General features: G+C 36.4%; 1 protein-coding gene across 1 annotated transcript in view; it reads right to left on the bottom strand.

Moving 5' to 3' along the window:
• Positions 1 to 435: 435 nt before the first annotated feature.
• Positions 436 to 16,634, bottom strand: part of ABCA12 (ATP binding cassette subfamily A member 12) — a 128,442-nt gene continuing 112,243 nt past the window's right edge. Inside the window, exons 44-54 of the mRNA XM_088135812.1 lie at positions 15,803 to 15,962; positions 14,393 to 14,661; positions 13,120 to 13,336; positions 12,364 to 12,473; positions 11,470 to 11,614; positions 9,116 to 9,250; positions 5,987 to 6,090; positions 4,489 to 4,581; positions 3,882 to 3,987; positions 2,886 to 3,023; positions 436 to 879 (exon numbers count right to left, since the gene is read on the bottom strand). Coding sequence (XP_087991938.1) covers positions 802 to 879; positions 2,886 to 3,023; positions 3,882 to 3,987; positions 4,489 to 4,581; positions 5,987 to 6,090; positions 9,116 to 9,250; positions 11,470 to 11,614; positions 12,364 to 12,473; positions 13,120 to 13,336; positions 14,393 to 14,661; positions 15,803 to 15,962 — 1,555 coding nt within the window. The 3' untranslated portion in view covers positions 436 to 801. The remainder of the gene's footprint in view (positions 880 to 2,885; positions 3,024 to 3,881; positions 3,988 to 4,488; positions 4,582 to 5,986; positions 6,091 to 9,115; positions 9,251 to 11,469; positions 11,615 to 12,363; positions 12,474 to 13,119; positions 13,337 to 14,392; positions 14,662 to 15,802; positions 15,963 to 16,634) is intronic.

Raw genomic sequence — 16,634 nt, 5'->3', positions numbered from 1 at the left:
CAAATCCTGTTGCAGCAAAAGTCCTCTTACCCTGCACTCCATACCCAGGAAATAAACTGTTAGTACTCATGTATGTTTACAGAGTACAGTGTGTGCTTTTATTTATTTCCAAAGAAAAAAAAAAGAATACTTACTACAAAGAGACAGGTATGAAATGGTAAGGTCCTCATTAATATTATGCAATATTACCCCAAATTCCATGCAGAATATACTATAGGTGGCCAAATTTTGGCCACTGTAAGGAAATATCTTTTGCCACACTTTCATACATTCATACATAACCATCATCATGCTATTCCCTTTCAGGTAAGCAACATTGTTTAAGGAAAAGGAGTAAGAAAAATACATTTAAAGCATTTAAGGAAAAAGGAAATACAAACACTCTCTTCTGCCAAAAGGCTAAACGAAGGCTCTAGAAATTAACAGATTATGCAATCATTTTAAATAATTTTATTTAACATTGTCATAAACCATGTATATAGCAATCTTTAGTTCATATTCCTGAACACACAGCTCTTCTTTTTTAATCAATATACTTCTTGGGAACTGGAGAGGGAAAAAAAACTTCATGAACCCACAAAGAGAAATATACCTGTTTCTGCTCTGTATTCTTTATGTAAGTAATTCATGAAACTTGAGAAAGAAGTAAAAGAGCAATCTGATATAAAGAGGAGTGCTTTCGTTCAGGATTCATGGTAGGATTACAAAATGAATACATAAAATAACTTGCAAAAAATAAAGCCTTAATAGAGCAGTCGGGAATTTTTGGCATAAGGCTTAGTAAATAGCAGTTGTGTTCCCTTAAGCTTCTGAACTTGTATTGGAGATTGCATCTGAAATATCAGGGCTAGTCTGAGCTTTAGCAAAGTTGATGAAAACCTAAAATGAAACAAAAACATATTATATGTAATTAAATATATTCTGTTTTATAGAGTTTCTAGATGCACTTCTTACACCTAGTGTACCTACTTAGGACAACAACAAACTTTATTATGGTCAAGGAACAGAACAGGACAAAAACGTAATAGAAGTCAAAATAAAATGTGATAACTGTATTAAACAAAAGTAATATAATGTAACATTAAATAAGATAGTATCCAGACCACTGTCAAAAATCTAAGTCAAATAAACATTAATCAATATAATCATATATCAAAGTCTTCAATTCAATTCAATTCAATGTTTACTTCAAAGACCAGCACAGAACAAAACAATTAACAGTTTAAAAGTAGAAGTCAAAGGCCAGATATGAAACACAAGCAAAAGGCTGGAACAGAATATTACAATTTCTAATACTTCAGAATATTATAAACTGTCTATAATGCTAGGAAACAGGGTTTTTGTCTTAAGTACTTAACATTAGTGACATAAAACTAAGATTCTAAGACAGAACTAGGCAAAATGTAAAATCTATCTATGTGTATATTTATTGCAAATTATTCAAGAGTTAGCCACAACTGTGCTATATTACAATTGTGGGGCTTAAGTCAATTTGGATCTTATCTTGCGGGCAGCATAATAGTATTTGGCAACATCCAGGAAGGTCAAGTCCCTTTGATCCGAAATAAGAGTTTGTACATAGAACGTATGTCAAATCCTTGCAGCTAGAAGGCAACATTTAGTCGCCAAAAACATGATTACCAATCAGATTGTTTTAAAAAATCAAATACCAGATATTTGGGAATGGGAGTTCTCTCTCTGGTCCAATATCAATAGCAATTCCACCCAGATTTGACAATTAGCAACAGGAAAAACAGTACCATTAGCACCAAGGAATTTCTCATGCCAATTGTTATGCATGGAGGAGGTCTGAGGAACATTTTTGTAAAAAAGAGACTGGCTGTGAGTGCCGTCTGGTATTTAATTTAACAAACAGTGATATCAATACAAGTCAGGATATTTATGAGCATATAAAGATAACTTTCCTACTAGTTAAAACATATGTTAATCTTCCTACTCAGAAAACATATGAGATTTCTTGCCACATGGATATATATGTACATATGTATAACTAGTTTATGTATGAAATCTAAGCATTTATGTCCTGGTTGCTAAAATAAAACAGTTGCTTATGAAGGACTAAGAAATCTGCAGCTATTGCTAGGATATCTCATATTTGGCAGTTCACATACCACATTTGTAAAATTAAACCTCAATGAACCAAACAGTACATTGTGGTTTCTTCCTGTTCAGAGATCGGATGGAAGGAATTCAGACAAAGCCGACCGACTCATGTGCCTCTGGCTGGTATCAACAGATGATTCCTATGCTGGGGGCTGAGGGCTTACATTCCACCCAGAGAGGTGGAGCACAAATGCAGTTCATATTGGAACACGTCTCCTGTATCAGCCTTCACATTTCAGCCCTTACGCCAATGACCATTGGAGATTAAGATGATTGTGCTTTTACTGTGGAATTCTTTGCCCAAATATCAAGAGTGTTATTTTTTAGGTATAAGGCTAAAATTCACCTATTTTTCCAAGTCCTTGATCATTAGGAATACTGAATACATTAATACTGAAGTTGTAGTGTTCAGATGTTAGTATGGTATTTTATATTGCTTGCAATAGCAATTTATTAACTATTTTGAAAATACACTAAAATGAGATGGAATACTTTAAAAGAAAAAGAAATTAATTTGCTTTCTTGTAAATTTTTCAGAAATGGACTTAAATTGCTTATGTCAGGAAGCTTTAGTTGTAAGCTATCGTGCCTCAAACTAGAGAAAGAGACTCAATATTCCAGGGGCTGCAATCCAGAAGTCTATGTTTCTTACAATTTAACTCTGTTATTTATTTATATTTCAAATTTGTCACCGCCCATCTCACTACAGAGTGGCTCTGGGCGGTTATGTCAATAACAAGTCAGACAAGTTTATTGCTTACCTCTTCCAGAGTTGTTTGACTCACAGAAAAGTGTTTAATTTCAAAGACTGCTTTGTTCATTTCTAGAAGTTGAAATATGTTTGCCACACCTCCTGCAGACACTGGGATGTGGTATTCCACCATGTTCAGTTGATGGTCCTGTATAAATAAAATTTAAATGCAGACAAATGTAGATTTGGAAATTAACCGATGTCCACCTGTCAGCATGTTTCCAATCTTGGTTCACTTGTGCCTGGCATTTTTACAGGATTGTGCCAGTTCTTTCATAACACTAGTGTACAACTATTCCCAGGGCCTTCTCTATTAATCCTGGATGCTTTTTCACAACTTCTCTACAAGGAGCTTGAGAATCAACCATAAGAGTCAGAGTCATTAAGTGCTGGATGGCCTCATACATTTGATAAATAAATAAGAATCCAGTGTTAGTAGGTGGCATTAATCAGGAACTAATTCAACCATTAGTCCTTTTATGCTGCCAGCCTCTTAGAAAACTGACTCATCCAAACTTGCAAAGGAACCTTACAAAAGTGTGAATGTTGACTTCTGTTTTCCTCTTTTTACAAGAATGTGGTGAGATCCTTAAAGTTGAATGAGAAAAAGGCTATAAAGCTCATGGCATACTCTAATTTTATACAAAAATGACCCGTGATAATATTTGGCTGGTAATATTACCTTGTGAGTGCTGCAGGCAATTCAGGATACTAACAATTCCTATCAGAGCATTAATAAGAATAATTTGGCCTCTTCTTAGTCTGTGGCTGGACAGGTACTCATACTACTACATTCTCTTCTATACAAAACATTCCTTGTACTTTTTTTGCACTTTAGCTTAGCCTTATTGATACGCTGCTCGTTTAAGCGCATGAAAGAATATTCCATCATGTTAGAAACCTCCCTGCAGCCTGAAGAGACGTAACCAGACTTTTAAGTGAAAACTTGACCGTAGTTAATGGGACACAGAGGCATTTCATAATATAGGCATGTAAAAATACATACCCTTAAATGTGCATTTGGAAAGTTTGTTTGCAAAAATTGTGTCAGCTTCTCAATACTGTCTGCACTGTTATTCAAATGCATCTTCACAGTGAATCCTTTTCCAAATCTAGAGGAAAACATGAAAAATATATTTTATTGAATACAAAGTGAAATAAAAATTCTACTAATCCCAAGCAGTGCTTCTAGAAAACCAGATGAAATCTAATTTCCAGTACTACCAAAAGCACATTAAGGATCTGGGTCAGTTTTACATTTCAGAAGGTTAGAATGATCTGAGAGCTGCAGCGTAGCTGTTTTGCATAGGGAGGGCTCCTACTACAGCATGCTGACTCTTACGCTCAGCCTTGGTGCTTGAGTATGACAAATCATGCTCTGAATATCTAAGTTATGGTACAAAGATGTGGTGTAAAGCAATGACATCATGATATTAGATGCCCTTGGCTCACTTATCCATAAAGCTAAAACATGACTTGTTCAGTAATTTTTGTATCATTTCCTCCCTTTGCCCTATAAAAGAGCAAAAATTGCTGTTACATAGTTTACTCCTTGCTCAGTTGGGTGGCACAGTAATCTGTAAGAGCTGTCACAAAAGAGACATTTTACCAACCTGCTTTTTATGTGCTGCAGTGAACCCAAGCACTGGAAACGTCCATTTACCATGATAGCCAGGCGTGTGCAGAGAGCTTCACATTCTTCCATGCTGAAAACCAAAAGGAACTGCATTGTCAGCATGAAAAACTAGAACAATGTCTGATGACTGGAACACATCTTGTTCTCTGCAATCTTCTAAAAAATATCCAATCTATATATCGATCAATAACAAGCAACATGGGACTGAAAAGTATGAATTCTTATCAGTTTAGCAGGATAGTTGTACAATACAGTTATAATCAGAAGCATTGTCCTCTCATGGAGAAGATAGTGGGAATCACATTTCACAAGATTTGGAAGAAGGACTGGAATTGCTTGACAGGCTAATCAGATAATCAGAGGAAGATTCTCTAGGGATGAAAACACCAGGAATAGGGAAGAAGAGATGCTTTCTATTACTTTAGTAGCAAATCACTCAATGGCCTTGCTAATCAATAGTGGAACCAATTTTCAAGGTGAGTTCCCCTGATTTTTAAAGTACAGGTTGAGTAGCCATTTGTCTGGGATTAGTTTGGATTCCTGCAGAAAGCTGAGAGTTGGACTCAGTGGCCTCAATGGGCCATTCTCTGTGATTCTAATCTCACTCTCCAACTATGTTCCTCCACTTGTCACCTCTGGTTTATCCAGGTCCTGGAGGATAGGTTCCACTAAGTGCAAGGTCCCACAAGTTTATATTGCACTTGGCTGAGTGATGAACCTGCTGCACAACAGTAGTAACAACAGTATATGGACCTAGGAATGGAGTTGAGCTTATAGAAAAGAATAGACTTCTACCGGGATGAAGATCAATTGGCTGGATCAGACAATGAATTCTTTCTATCTAAAGGCAGAAAGATGGGATTAAGTCATTAAATAAATAAAACTTGCAATTTCATGATATAACTTGTTTGAAGACAAATATGTGATTATTCATTAATTAATGTTTAATTACCACTCATATTCAATCGTGATTTTTTTTCCTTATCTTTCTTTTTACATGCGATTTTATAACAACTTCCTTTTGTGCAATGTAGACTTCTGAGGATCCATAGGATCCATTTGATTTTGGAGCTGGAAGGGGCAATTAAGGTCACTGAGTTCCTTTTATTTAGTAGAGACATCCACTCAGAAGACATGTGGAGCAGGGCAGCCAACCCTGGATGTTACCCCCACTCCACCCTGGCCAATTGCCAGCCTTTTGCTTGTCCCGGAGAAAAACCTCTTTAAACCATCTGAGGTCATGAAACCTTCATGGATTGGATTTGAGCCCAGCCAGTGTGCAGTGATCCCCAATGTGCAGAGGTCTATCAGAGTTCTCCACTGAGTTAGACTTGCCATTACAATTATAAGGAGATCGCTGGAGTTTAAAGAAACTTAACTAAATTCCTCCAACACATTGCCTAAATTATACCTCACAAAGAAATACGATATGTAGAGCTGAGCGTTTTCATTATGCATCCGTTTATATATTCTACCTGTGTGAAGTAAGTATCACTGAACACTGGTTCTGCACTTCCTCAGTGATGATTTTCCACAGATGCCTCTTCGCATTAGGATCCATGCCAGAACTCGGCTCATCCTAAAATAAAATCATTTGACAATGAATATTACAAGAAAAGGTTTTTTTCCTTAATATTTTTAAAAGCACCAATAGCCTTCATGTTAGCTCTTCCAGCAATTTTGTTGAACATTACCCTAAACATTTACAACATAACTGCTGCTATACAGTGAAATTCTTCACTCACTTGTGAATAAGGCCATCTTAGAAGGGCTTCTTACTGAGTAAAGAGTCATAGGACTTCACTGTTAAGCAACAAAATGGATAGACATTGTACAAAAGAAAGAAAGAAAAAAAAAAGATGAGAATTCTTAGCTAGGAAAGCTGAGCTTCTGATTTAATTAAGGATGAGCTGAATTCCATTAGACCTGAAATGTAACTGGTTATTTTTTCCTTTTCCTTTTAATGATTGAAAATAGAAAGAAAAATAAGCAGTACATGAAGTTTCTTCTTTTTCTGAATTCTTCTCAAAAACTCAGGGGACACAGAGTTGTGCCACTGTAATGTCAATGCAGATATGGTGCTGTGAGGCTAGATGTCATACAATGTACACCAGCACTTACTTTTTATGGGACTATGTTATACATATTGTATTGTATAACATAAACATAAAAGGTAGAATCCAATATCAAGCAAACACCTTTGATACCCTTTCTTCAATCCCTCCAAATATGCTTTGAAGGTTCTCCCAACATACCAGAACAGATGTGGGAAGTGGAGAGCATACAGAACACAGAAATAATCCATAATGCCAACAAGCTTATCCACTGCCCAATAAGCAATAGGATGAAAAATATGTCTTGTGCATATTCATCTTTTGAACTCAGTGGGACTTATTCCCTATTTAAGCATACATATATAAAGCTGAAGGGAAACAACCTATGCCATTAAGATGGAGAATTACTGGATATACAATGCTTGTAAATGTGTGGTCTCTGTGTTGCTGCAGGCATGGAATAACTGTGAATAAGGTGAGTGATATAGAAAGCCATTTAGCAAACCTGGATCTTGAGAGGAAATAGGATGTTTTGTTCTATTTTTGCAGCTTGGTTTATGTTACCAATCTATTGTTAATGCACTGTTGTTTGCTAATTTAAATACTGTTGGTTGTCCATAACTTCAATGTGCTCAGGAGAGGGACTGAAACAACCTGGATGAATGGAGAAGAGGGAGGGTCCAAATGGGGTCCCAGGAGTTTCTAGGGAGGGGTTGAGCCACAATTTCATCTAAATGAGAGCAATCCCTGGAGATTTAATATATACCTTTGTATTAACCCAGGGTAGCATAGAAGATTCAGAGTTTATATCAAAAACAGCAGTAAAATAATGAGTGATGTCAAAAATGTTTTTAATGGCAAACCTGAAGTCAATTCTAACCATATAATAGATGAAAGTAACATTGGATATAGGCACATTGTATTATAAAAGAGATCTAAAGAATATTACAGGGTTGAAAGTAAATGTAGCAATGCAGATGTGCAAGACTGGAAGCTAGTGATAGAGATAAAAGTATTTGGTGGTAACATATTATCCAGACACATTACAGTCTGATAATCAGATAGAAGGCTAAATGCCATTGCCCTAAGGAGGAAATTGTTCCTCAGCTCATTATAGAAATGTTTCCTACTGACACTTGGGTCAGGTTCTTTTCTAAACACTGTTTTTCTATTTATATGGCACCCCCCCCCCGGAATTTATTTATGAAATAGTGTTTTTTGACTAAGTGCTCATTTCCACACTACTGCCCTCTGTGTTGACATAAAACATTGTCAGCATAACTTTGCTGCTCCCATCACCAATCCCTATCCTCCCTCTATTGCCCCTCTTGTGGATTCTCCTGCATCTTGTTGTCCTGACTGGTGAGTGTGCCGCTCATTATAAGTAGCGTGATTGGTTTTATTCTCTGGTTTTGCTCCCATTTCCTTTCAGCACATGACCATCCAGCAGTGGAAACATTCAAAAATGGGGCAATACAGAACAAATGGGGTGGGAATAACTTCAAGATCTGTGTTAGGACTTCTCTGTGCTGTATGTCTGCCTTCCATATCCCAGTCAGGGATAGTAAAATAATATGAACTCAAGAGACACACAGGAAGAGAACAGGCCAGAAATAGCGTCAGAGAGGATGGAGGCAGACCTCCTAACATTATCATTGTGGAACTAGCTAGATTCAATAGAGCAGAATAACTGTAGCTGATGGGTTACCGCATGATCTGGCTTTGGGAGAGAGGGGGAGAAGAGACTGAAACCAGCACATACAGGGAAATTGGCAAACAAGCCGACAAAAGCCCACTTGGAGATCTTCCATTATTATCCAGACCTTGCACTGAGAAAAAGTGAGGCTGCTTATTTAAAGGCTGAAGAGAAGCTGGTTTCAAAAAGATTGAGGGAGGGAGCGAAGGTGAAACAATGATAGTAGAGAGATGAAACACCGGCTAGCATCCAAAAGGAAGGGAGCATGTCTCAAAGTAACCCTACCACAAGTGGGTTCATAATCTACTTGCCTCCAAAATCATGGGGAGCAAAGCGTGACAGTTTGTACACACCTTGCAGTTGTAGTGGAGAGTGTAGGCTTAATAGTTTATTCTGTTAAACCGTTAAACAAGTGGCAACCTAATAATGTTTATTATTTGTGCAACCAAAAGGAAAAGGTGGAGTTGTCAGGACATGTGGATCAGATCCATAGTTCTATGGACAGAAAGTTTAAAGTATGCAAACCCATGGAGCACTACATAAAATTAAACAAAAGGAAACTAAACACTTGCCTACCCCTAGAACCTCTCAGTATTAAATAGCAGGAGACTTTAGAAAAGAAAATAAGTGAAAATAGGATATTTCCAGCTGTGTTAAGGGGAGATCTTCTCTGGTCAAGCTCGAATAAGCTCTTTCTGTGCAGAACAGTAATTAATTGTCTAAACATGCTGAGCACAATCTCTGGCTTTAACAAAACAGTATTCTCTATCTTGTTGCAGCTATTACTTTGCAAGACTTTAGAGAATATGAAAAATCACAATAATTCCCCACTATATAAAGTTTACATTTCATACCAATAGCAAAATTGATGGTTTCCCCAGAAGGGCTAGAGCAGTTGATAACTTTCTGTTGGTGCCATAACTACACATAGAGGCGACTCTACGTCGGTAAGGCATCAGATTAAGTCGATAAAGAAGGTGAAGCACAATCTGTGCAGAAGAGATTCAGAAAAATGATCATTCTTCAACAATTATGGTATGACAATATAATTAGTTGTACCTAATTTTAGGTAGAAGAACTATTTTGCCAGTTTTACAATTATCAATTGTTGGCTTTTTAAAGTTCATCCTTAATGTTAATTAACCCTCAGTTTTAAGCAAACACATTAAAATCAAAAATAGCTAAATCTGTAGCAACCAGTTTGGGATTAGAAAAGAAGACATAACTGTGTGCACAAGACTCTCATGCTAACTTTGTTTTGTAAGGCTGTATTTTTGCATATTTGTTCTCGTGCCACTTGAACTCGGCTCCCATACTCTCCGCCCCCCCCAATCCATATAACATATGTATTGGGCAGTAAATCCAAACCTGACATAACGTCTGTCTTTTACTAATCTCCATTATGATTCAGAACTTTTCAAAAGATCTGTATGTCTATATTTATTCAGTCAAATTACATATACATACTTTTTTCCTTTATTTTTAAGTATACCCTTTTTCCATTTTAAAAATTGCTTCTGGCAAGTAGTAGGAATAAGTTAATGGCCTCCTAATCATGTACAACAGCTTCTTTATGCAGACAAGAAAAACTTTCTACTCACTGCAAATATTTATATGGTACTACCTTTATATTCCCGTCCCTGTTTTTAATTATATGCATATAATTATTCAAATTAGACAGAATTCAAAGAGTGAACATTTGGAATACAAGGCATTTTAAAATCTTTTAAAATGAGAATTTAAAGTAAGCTTTGGTAATCTTTTGCAGTAAACTAACTAACAGCCTTCCTGCAGTTTAAGACTAAACCATGAATCCTAGAACCATAACATTGAAAGAGGATACTCAAGCCACTGAGTCCAGCCATCTGCTCAATGAAGGAATCTAAATTAAAGCATTTAGGGTAGATGAATGTCTAGTTTCTGCTTAAACACATCTGGTGAACGAGAGCTTACCACTCTCTAGGTAGTTGTTTCCACTGTCATGCTACTCTTAGCAAGTTTTTTTCTAATATTCAATCAGAATCTGCCTTCTTGTAATTTATATCCAGGATCCCATGTTCCCAGGTTGAAAGAGAACAAACCTTGGCCTTCTTCTGAGTGACATCCTTGAAGATACTTAAAGAGAGCTGTCTTAAGGTTAAAATTTTCCAGTTCCTTTAGTCTTGTTCCCTAATCATCTTGCTGTGAATATATTCCAATCTCTCTAAATCCTTTGTAAAATGTGGTACTCAGAAGGTCCTAGGACCCCTGGGGGTCACCCCAAGATCTTCTCAAGTGTCCACAAAATCAAAATTATTTGCCAGATATTTAAGGTATTTACAAAAAGTTAAATCATTATTATTTTTTATTTGTTAAAAATATAGGGTTTTTTCATAAAAAACATTTTATTTATATTAATAACTAAAGAGTTTAATATTATTTTTACATTTCAATAAATAAATATTCTAGGAATGCATCAATTTTAATTTTTAATACCATAAATATCAATAAATATAAGCTCGTTTGGGGTCGTCTATAATTTGTAAAAGTGGGAAAGGGTCCTGAGAGAAAAAAAGTTTAAGGAACACTGTTCTAAGTTATCTTTATTAATGCCAAATGAAATGGAATAATTAGTTCCTGTGATTTAATAGGAGAGCTGTGTTAGTCTGTAGTAGCCAGAAGTCTGGTAAACTGATGGACAGAGTGGCTGATCTGATACAGCCACTGCATGCATCTGATGAAATGAGCTACAGCACAAGGCACCCTAGATCTGTTATTTGCTGCTTGAAGAAATGTTCCATGTAGCCCAGAATAAGTTATAAGTGGATCCATTTCCATGAGCAATGGAATTCATCCTCCACCATGAAAGGAGCTAGGTCTGTTGGGAAGAAAGATAATCATAGCCAAAGATTAATTATAGACAGCCAAACTCTGGCCTCTACTTTCAATCAAACCTGCTTCCAAATGCAGGCCAGCAGTTGAAATGCAGCTGGGACCAGACATGCAACTCTTGAAAATACAGCCTGGACAAGCCTCAAAGGGGAAAATTAAGAAAGAGACCCAACTGAACACCACGGAGAAGTTGCATGAAGTAGTTAGAGGGTTTTCAGTCCAAAATATGCATTTGACTACATTCAGTTTTAAACTTTTTTAAAAGCAAAATTCCAGCATTACAATGTCACTTCCCAGCAAAGCACCTGTACTTCTACTTAATCCTAATTTTACTTACCCCTTTAATATCTTTCTCTGGGATGCCATGTAATCGTGCATAGTAATACATGTGTTCTTCAACAGTCAGCAAATCATCTAGAGCATCTTCCTGAGGACAGTACCCAAATCGTGACCAGTGCATACCATTAATTTCACTCAAGGATCTGAGTTGCAAAAATTGATTCTTTGTTAAGTCTGGAAAGGTTACTGTTCTCAAAAGTGCTTAGAAGTTAACATTAGCAGCAAGTCCTGTGCAAACACTTGTACAAGCATTTATAGTAGGAGGTACACAGTCCCTGGCATTGCTATCTCATCATACCTGACTTCTACACATCTGAGATTGCATCTGGCTAAATCCACATTTATGGATAATCTTCTATTGATTGGCTTATAAAGCATGATTTTATTTTGGCTTAAGCCAATTCATTGCACTTAACACATCCAGCCTGTAAAAGACCAATCTTCTCTCTGTTTTTTGGGGGGAATCTAAGAGGATTTTGGTGTCCATTTTGCATTTCCCTTTTAAGGCCACATTTTCAAGAGCTCAAGAGCTGCATAAGAACACCATGGGAGTCACTCATGGCTAAGCACTTGTCACATAGTTATTCAGCTGAAGTGGGAGATTGGCAACTGTGACTTGCAGTTCTTGTGAATTTATTAAAAATAACATTGTTGAAAGAGAATTACTCTGAAATGCTATAATTAAGCAAAATTTGTGTTTAAGCTTCATATGGCCTCAATCTCTGTATTATAGTTAGAAATGCATTACAGAAATAAGCACCATCAAAGTAATTGAAAACTATTCTACTATTTGGATTTCTTTTTAACACAAATTATTTTGTTCCATATTGGATGTATTTTCTCAGCTAACTTGCTTATTTTCCATTGTGGAGAATGAATCTGTCCTCCATACCCAGCTTCATCTTGCACCAGTAGCTTTCCATCAGTTGGACCAATGTCTCCTGTCAGCATTTTGAAGATGGTGGTTTTCCCAGCCCCGTTCACACCAAGCAAGCCAAAGCACTGAATTATGGGGGGGAAAGACCAACATTTAGTTTTAAGGCATTCAAAGTTTCTTTGACTTAAAATCCATTTGAAACACAAACATTGTTTCATATTATTCATAACATTTGCAATTTTAAACAAACTAAACAAAAGCCCAAGAAATCTAGAAAACAGCATGCTTATATGCACTCATAGCTACCAAATTATCAGTTTCAAGGGGGGAACAGCAGAAACATTCAGACAAATGCTTCACTTTTTCGCAGTCCTCCCATTCTAATCCTAAAATGATCGAGTTCTGGGATATGAGTGTGATCTGGCCGCATCATCTGTCAGCCCATTGATTGCCAGGGTTGATTTGGCTGATTGAGTTCTGTGCAGGATCAGCCTCACCCTTATACAAAGTAAGGTATCTGCCTTATGCAGCAGATTTTGATCCACGTGAAATAAGTGCAAAAGGTTATTTAACTGGTTATGTTTATATATGTGTTGCTACTGCTGAACATAAGGAAGGCAAGGAAAGAAATGAGCAGGCTATGTGTGCCTCATGCATTCAGGTGAATGCCTGAAGATGGCTCTTATGCTGTGAGCAATTTTTTGTGACTAAGAGTGCTGACCTCTCATAATTCCCAATTTTGAAATAGTAGTTTTGGTTTTACTGACTTACCTCTCCTGCTGGGATTCCAACGCTGACATTTTTTACTGCTACAATCCTTCGGTGGGGAAGATGGTAGATTTTGGTAAGATTCTGGAGCTGTAACACATCACAATCTGCCAAGCCCAATGTTACTCGCTCTCTTTCCGCACGGACATCCTTGTCCTCCTCCCCATCAGTGTCTTCAAGATAGAGTGGAGACTTACCATGCACTTTATTAAATAAGAATCTATCAAAAATTAAAACCAAGTATCATTATTTTTATCTCCTTATTTTTAAATGTTATTTTATGAAATATTTTTTGTGGATGTAACAAGAGCCCTTTGCAGAAGCTTTTTAAAAATTCAATGATTTAGTACCGGTCAATAAACATTAAATATTATGTAATTTGTGCTTAAGCATTCCAGGAACGTAGTGTCCCAATTATAGACACAGTCCAATCAAAATAATTCTGTTGATTTAAGTGGGAAGCCCATGCTTCTCAACTGAAAACTACCCATTGCTGCATTTTGGTTAACATCCATCTTCTTCATATACTCGTGAAATGTATAAAGCAGTAAAACAGGGCTGAGTTTGCAATCACTGCTTATTCCCAATTGTTATGACTGGAAAGGTACTGCTGAATTAGACTAGGAATAGCAATTCCAACCAGAATGACCAGAGATTAAGAGAAGAGGTTCCCCACCCCTGCCTTATACATTTAGCTGAAGGTGCAATCTGAGCTCAAACAGTCAATGGCCTTGGAATTCCCCTGTAATTTCCCATCCAAGTACTAATCAGGCTGACCTGACTTAGCATCTGAGCTCAAGTGAGAGAACCAGATGTTTCCACCTACTGGTGAAGCTTAGTGGGGCATATGCTTAGATGAATAGATATGTGGCTTAATCTAATCTGCAGCCCAGGCTAGATTAAACCAAATACAACAACTACTTGCTTAAACTGTTTTGTGGATCAAAGAGCTGTCATGAGAACAGAGGTAATTTCCTTGTTGTTTCTGGCATTTTGGCACTGTAATAAAGCATCTCCATAATTGCATGTATTTGATGCAAAAAAATAAACATTGTGCCTTTTCACTGCAAAGTAGATCAAAGTGTACTTGACAGTTCCTGTTACAATATAATCCTAATTTAATAATAAACTTAACCAGTTTAATTTAATAAAGCATTTTATAAAGCCCTGTTAAAACAAGAAATCATAGCAAGTTTATGCCTGCAACTTATTCTTTGTCTACCCCTCATTTTATTTGCAATTTTGAAACTTTCCCCATATCCTCATGGTTACTTACTCTAATATTTTATACCAGATTTTCTGAATTGTTCCATCATCGAGGAAAATGCGGATGGTAAAAAACAGAGTGCCCTGGATGAACATCCCAAGCAGTTTGGAAGTTGTCCTGTCTAGTTCAAATGTTTTGTCAGGGTAAACCACTCCATAGGCTTTCAAAAAACCCATCAGGGCATGATGCTGGGATAATTCAATTAACCCATAACCGAAACAGAATTGTGGGAATATCAGGAAAATATGTCTCAGTGTTTCAGCAAGGTCATGCAAGTCCTGAAGGAAACAAATATTCTTTGGTTATTGTACTTTTGTTTTGTGAATACAAAATAACCTGCATTGTTTTAAAAAAAAATCTGTATAACAGACTGTATTTTATAACTCAGTGTTGTATTATTGGTAAGCAGTGGTGATCATTAACTAGGTAGGCTGGGCTGAGAAAGTGTGACTAGTGCAAATTCACTAGTTGATGATGCGATGGAGAGTGGAGTGACAGTTCTGGAGCATCTAAAATTTCTCCCAAAAGGAAAGAAGAGGAAGAGGAAGGAGACGCACAAAACTTCCACCCAGGCAGAGATATTTCAGCTATCATGTTCAACTGCTTTGTGACAGGATCCAATACATCCAGGGAAATGGAGTTCACTACTTTCCTAGGAAACTGGTCACTGCTGGCCTGCTCTTATCATTAATAACTTTTTCTCTAACACTTAACTGCAGAAACTGAAAGTCATAATTCCATGCCTTGCTGTCTGGGAGAATAGAAAACTGCACCTGATGCCTCTTCGGACTCTTAACAAGTGCAACCACATCTCCATTCAGGCATCTTTTCTCAAAGATAAACATACCCAGTTTCCATTTCTTCAACCTCTCCGCATAGGACTTAGCTTCCAGTCCCTAATCATTCTTACTGACCTCCTCTGTGTCTGTTCCATTTAGTCTGAATCTTTCTTAAAGATTGGAACAAAACACAGTATTTGAGAAGGAATCTGATGAAGACAGAACAGAGCAGAACTATTTTTTCCTGGGATTTGAAAACTTTATTTCTTTTGATGCAAGCTCAAATAGAATTTGCCTTTATTGCATATCACATTGCTGGCTCATATTCATATGTGATACTACATTTATCTAAGACCCTCTTCATGCGAATCATTACCAAGCCACATAAAGGATAACTGTTAATTTAATTTATTCTTCCTCAGTGAAGAATTCTGCATTTGTCTGTATAAGAATTTATTCTTTTTTAAAATTCCATTTTCTCCAACTTGTCAATGTTTAATGTTTCTGTCCTCTAGGACGTTACTGTAGTTATTCTATCCTATTTTATATAATCTGGAAAATTGATGAGTATTCCTTCCACCTCCTCATCCAAGTCATTAATTGGATGTTGGTGCCAGTGACATGCTTGTGGGTTTATTACCTTATCAGTAGCTTTTTCTTGGGAAAGTAAAAAAACAACTGAATGAGTGATGATTGTGTTGATGCCAAAGAATAAGTTGATACAGACATAAACAATAAAGGCCATCCCAGTTTCCTTGAAGATTCCAGCCAATAAGTACATCCATGAAAATGTTGCATATCTGCAGATCATTAGAAACAGCAAGTAAAATAAAGCAAACAATCCAGATTAGCAAAGCACTTAATTGGCTTCTAGTCCAGTTTTCTGTGAGCTATTCTGTATAGCTAAAAATAAAAGGGGTCTGTTTCATTCATCTTTTCTTGACAAAAACTTAAGAACCATAAGTTGTCTGCTGTTGACATGACTTTTTTAATGTAATAAGTAGAAAAGATGAGAAATAATAAATCTTCTTATTTTGGAACTAATTTAATTGCCAAGGATCTACATTTTTTCTGACAGCCATAATTTATTATTTTATTTATTTATTTGTACCTTCCTATTCCTTCTTCTACTTCTACTCAAACAGACATGCAAAAAAATTGACACAGAAATATAATATCTGTATGCAGACAAAGGAATTAACAAGATTGTACAGTTAGTCCTCAATGTATCACTAATGAGGAATTAACCATAAAAAACAAACTACATTAAATCATTAACAACGTAAGGATTTGAATCTCTGAGCTAAGTGCCAAAATCTAATTGTTGTTTAAGAATGTAAAAAAAACCCCCTACTAAATATCAGTTTCTAACTTCCCTTTTGTTGTACTCTGACTAATGTACAATATTTATAGACGTTTTAAATGATTGTATGTTTCTGATTTCAATTCTTTAGTCAGTTTTTCCCCTTAAA

The sequence above is a fragment of the Python bivittatus genome, unplaced genomic scaffold (genome assembly GCF_059951505.1).
Source record: "Python bivittatus isolate LINGU-HERP-01145 unplaced genomic scaffold, Pbiv_v1 ctg000200_np1212, whole genome shotgun sequence".
Taxonomy (NCBI): domain Eukaryota; kingdom Metazoa; phylum Chordata; class Lepidosauria; order Squamata; family Pythonidae; genus Python; species Python bivittatus.
This window is presented reverse-complemented; position numbering and strand designations above follow the sequence as displayed.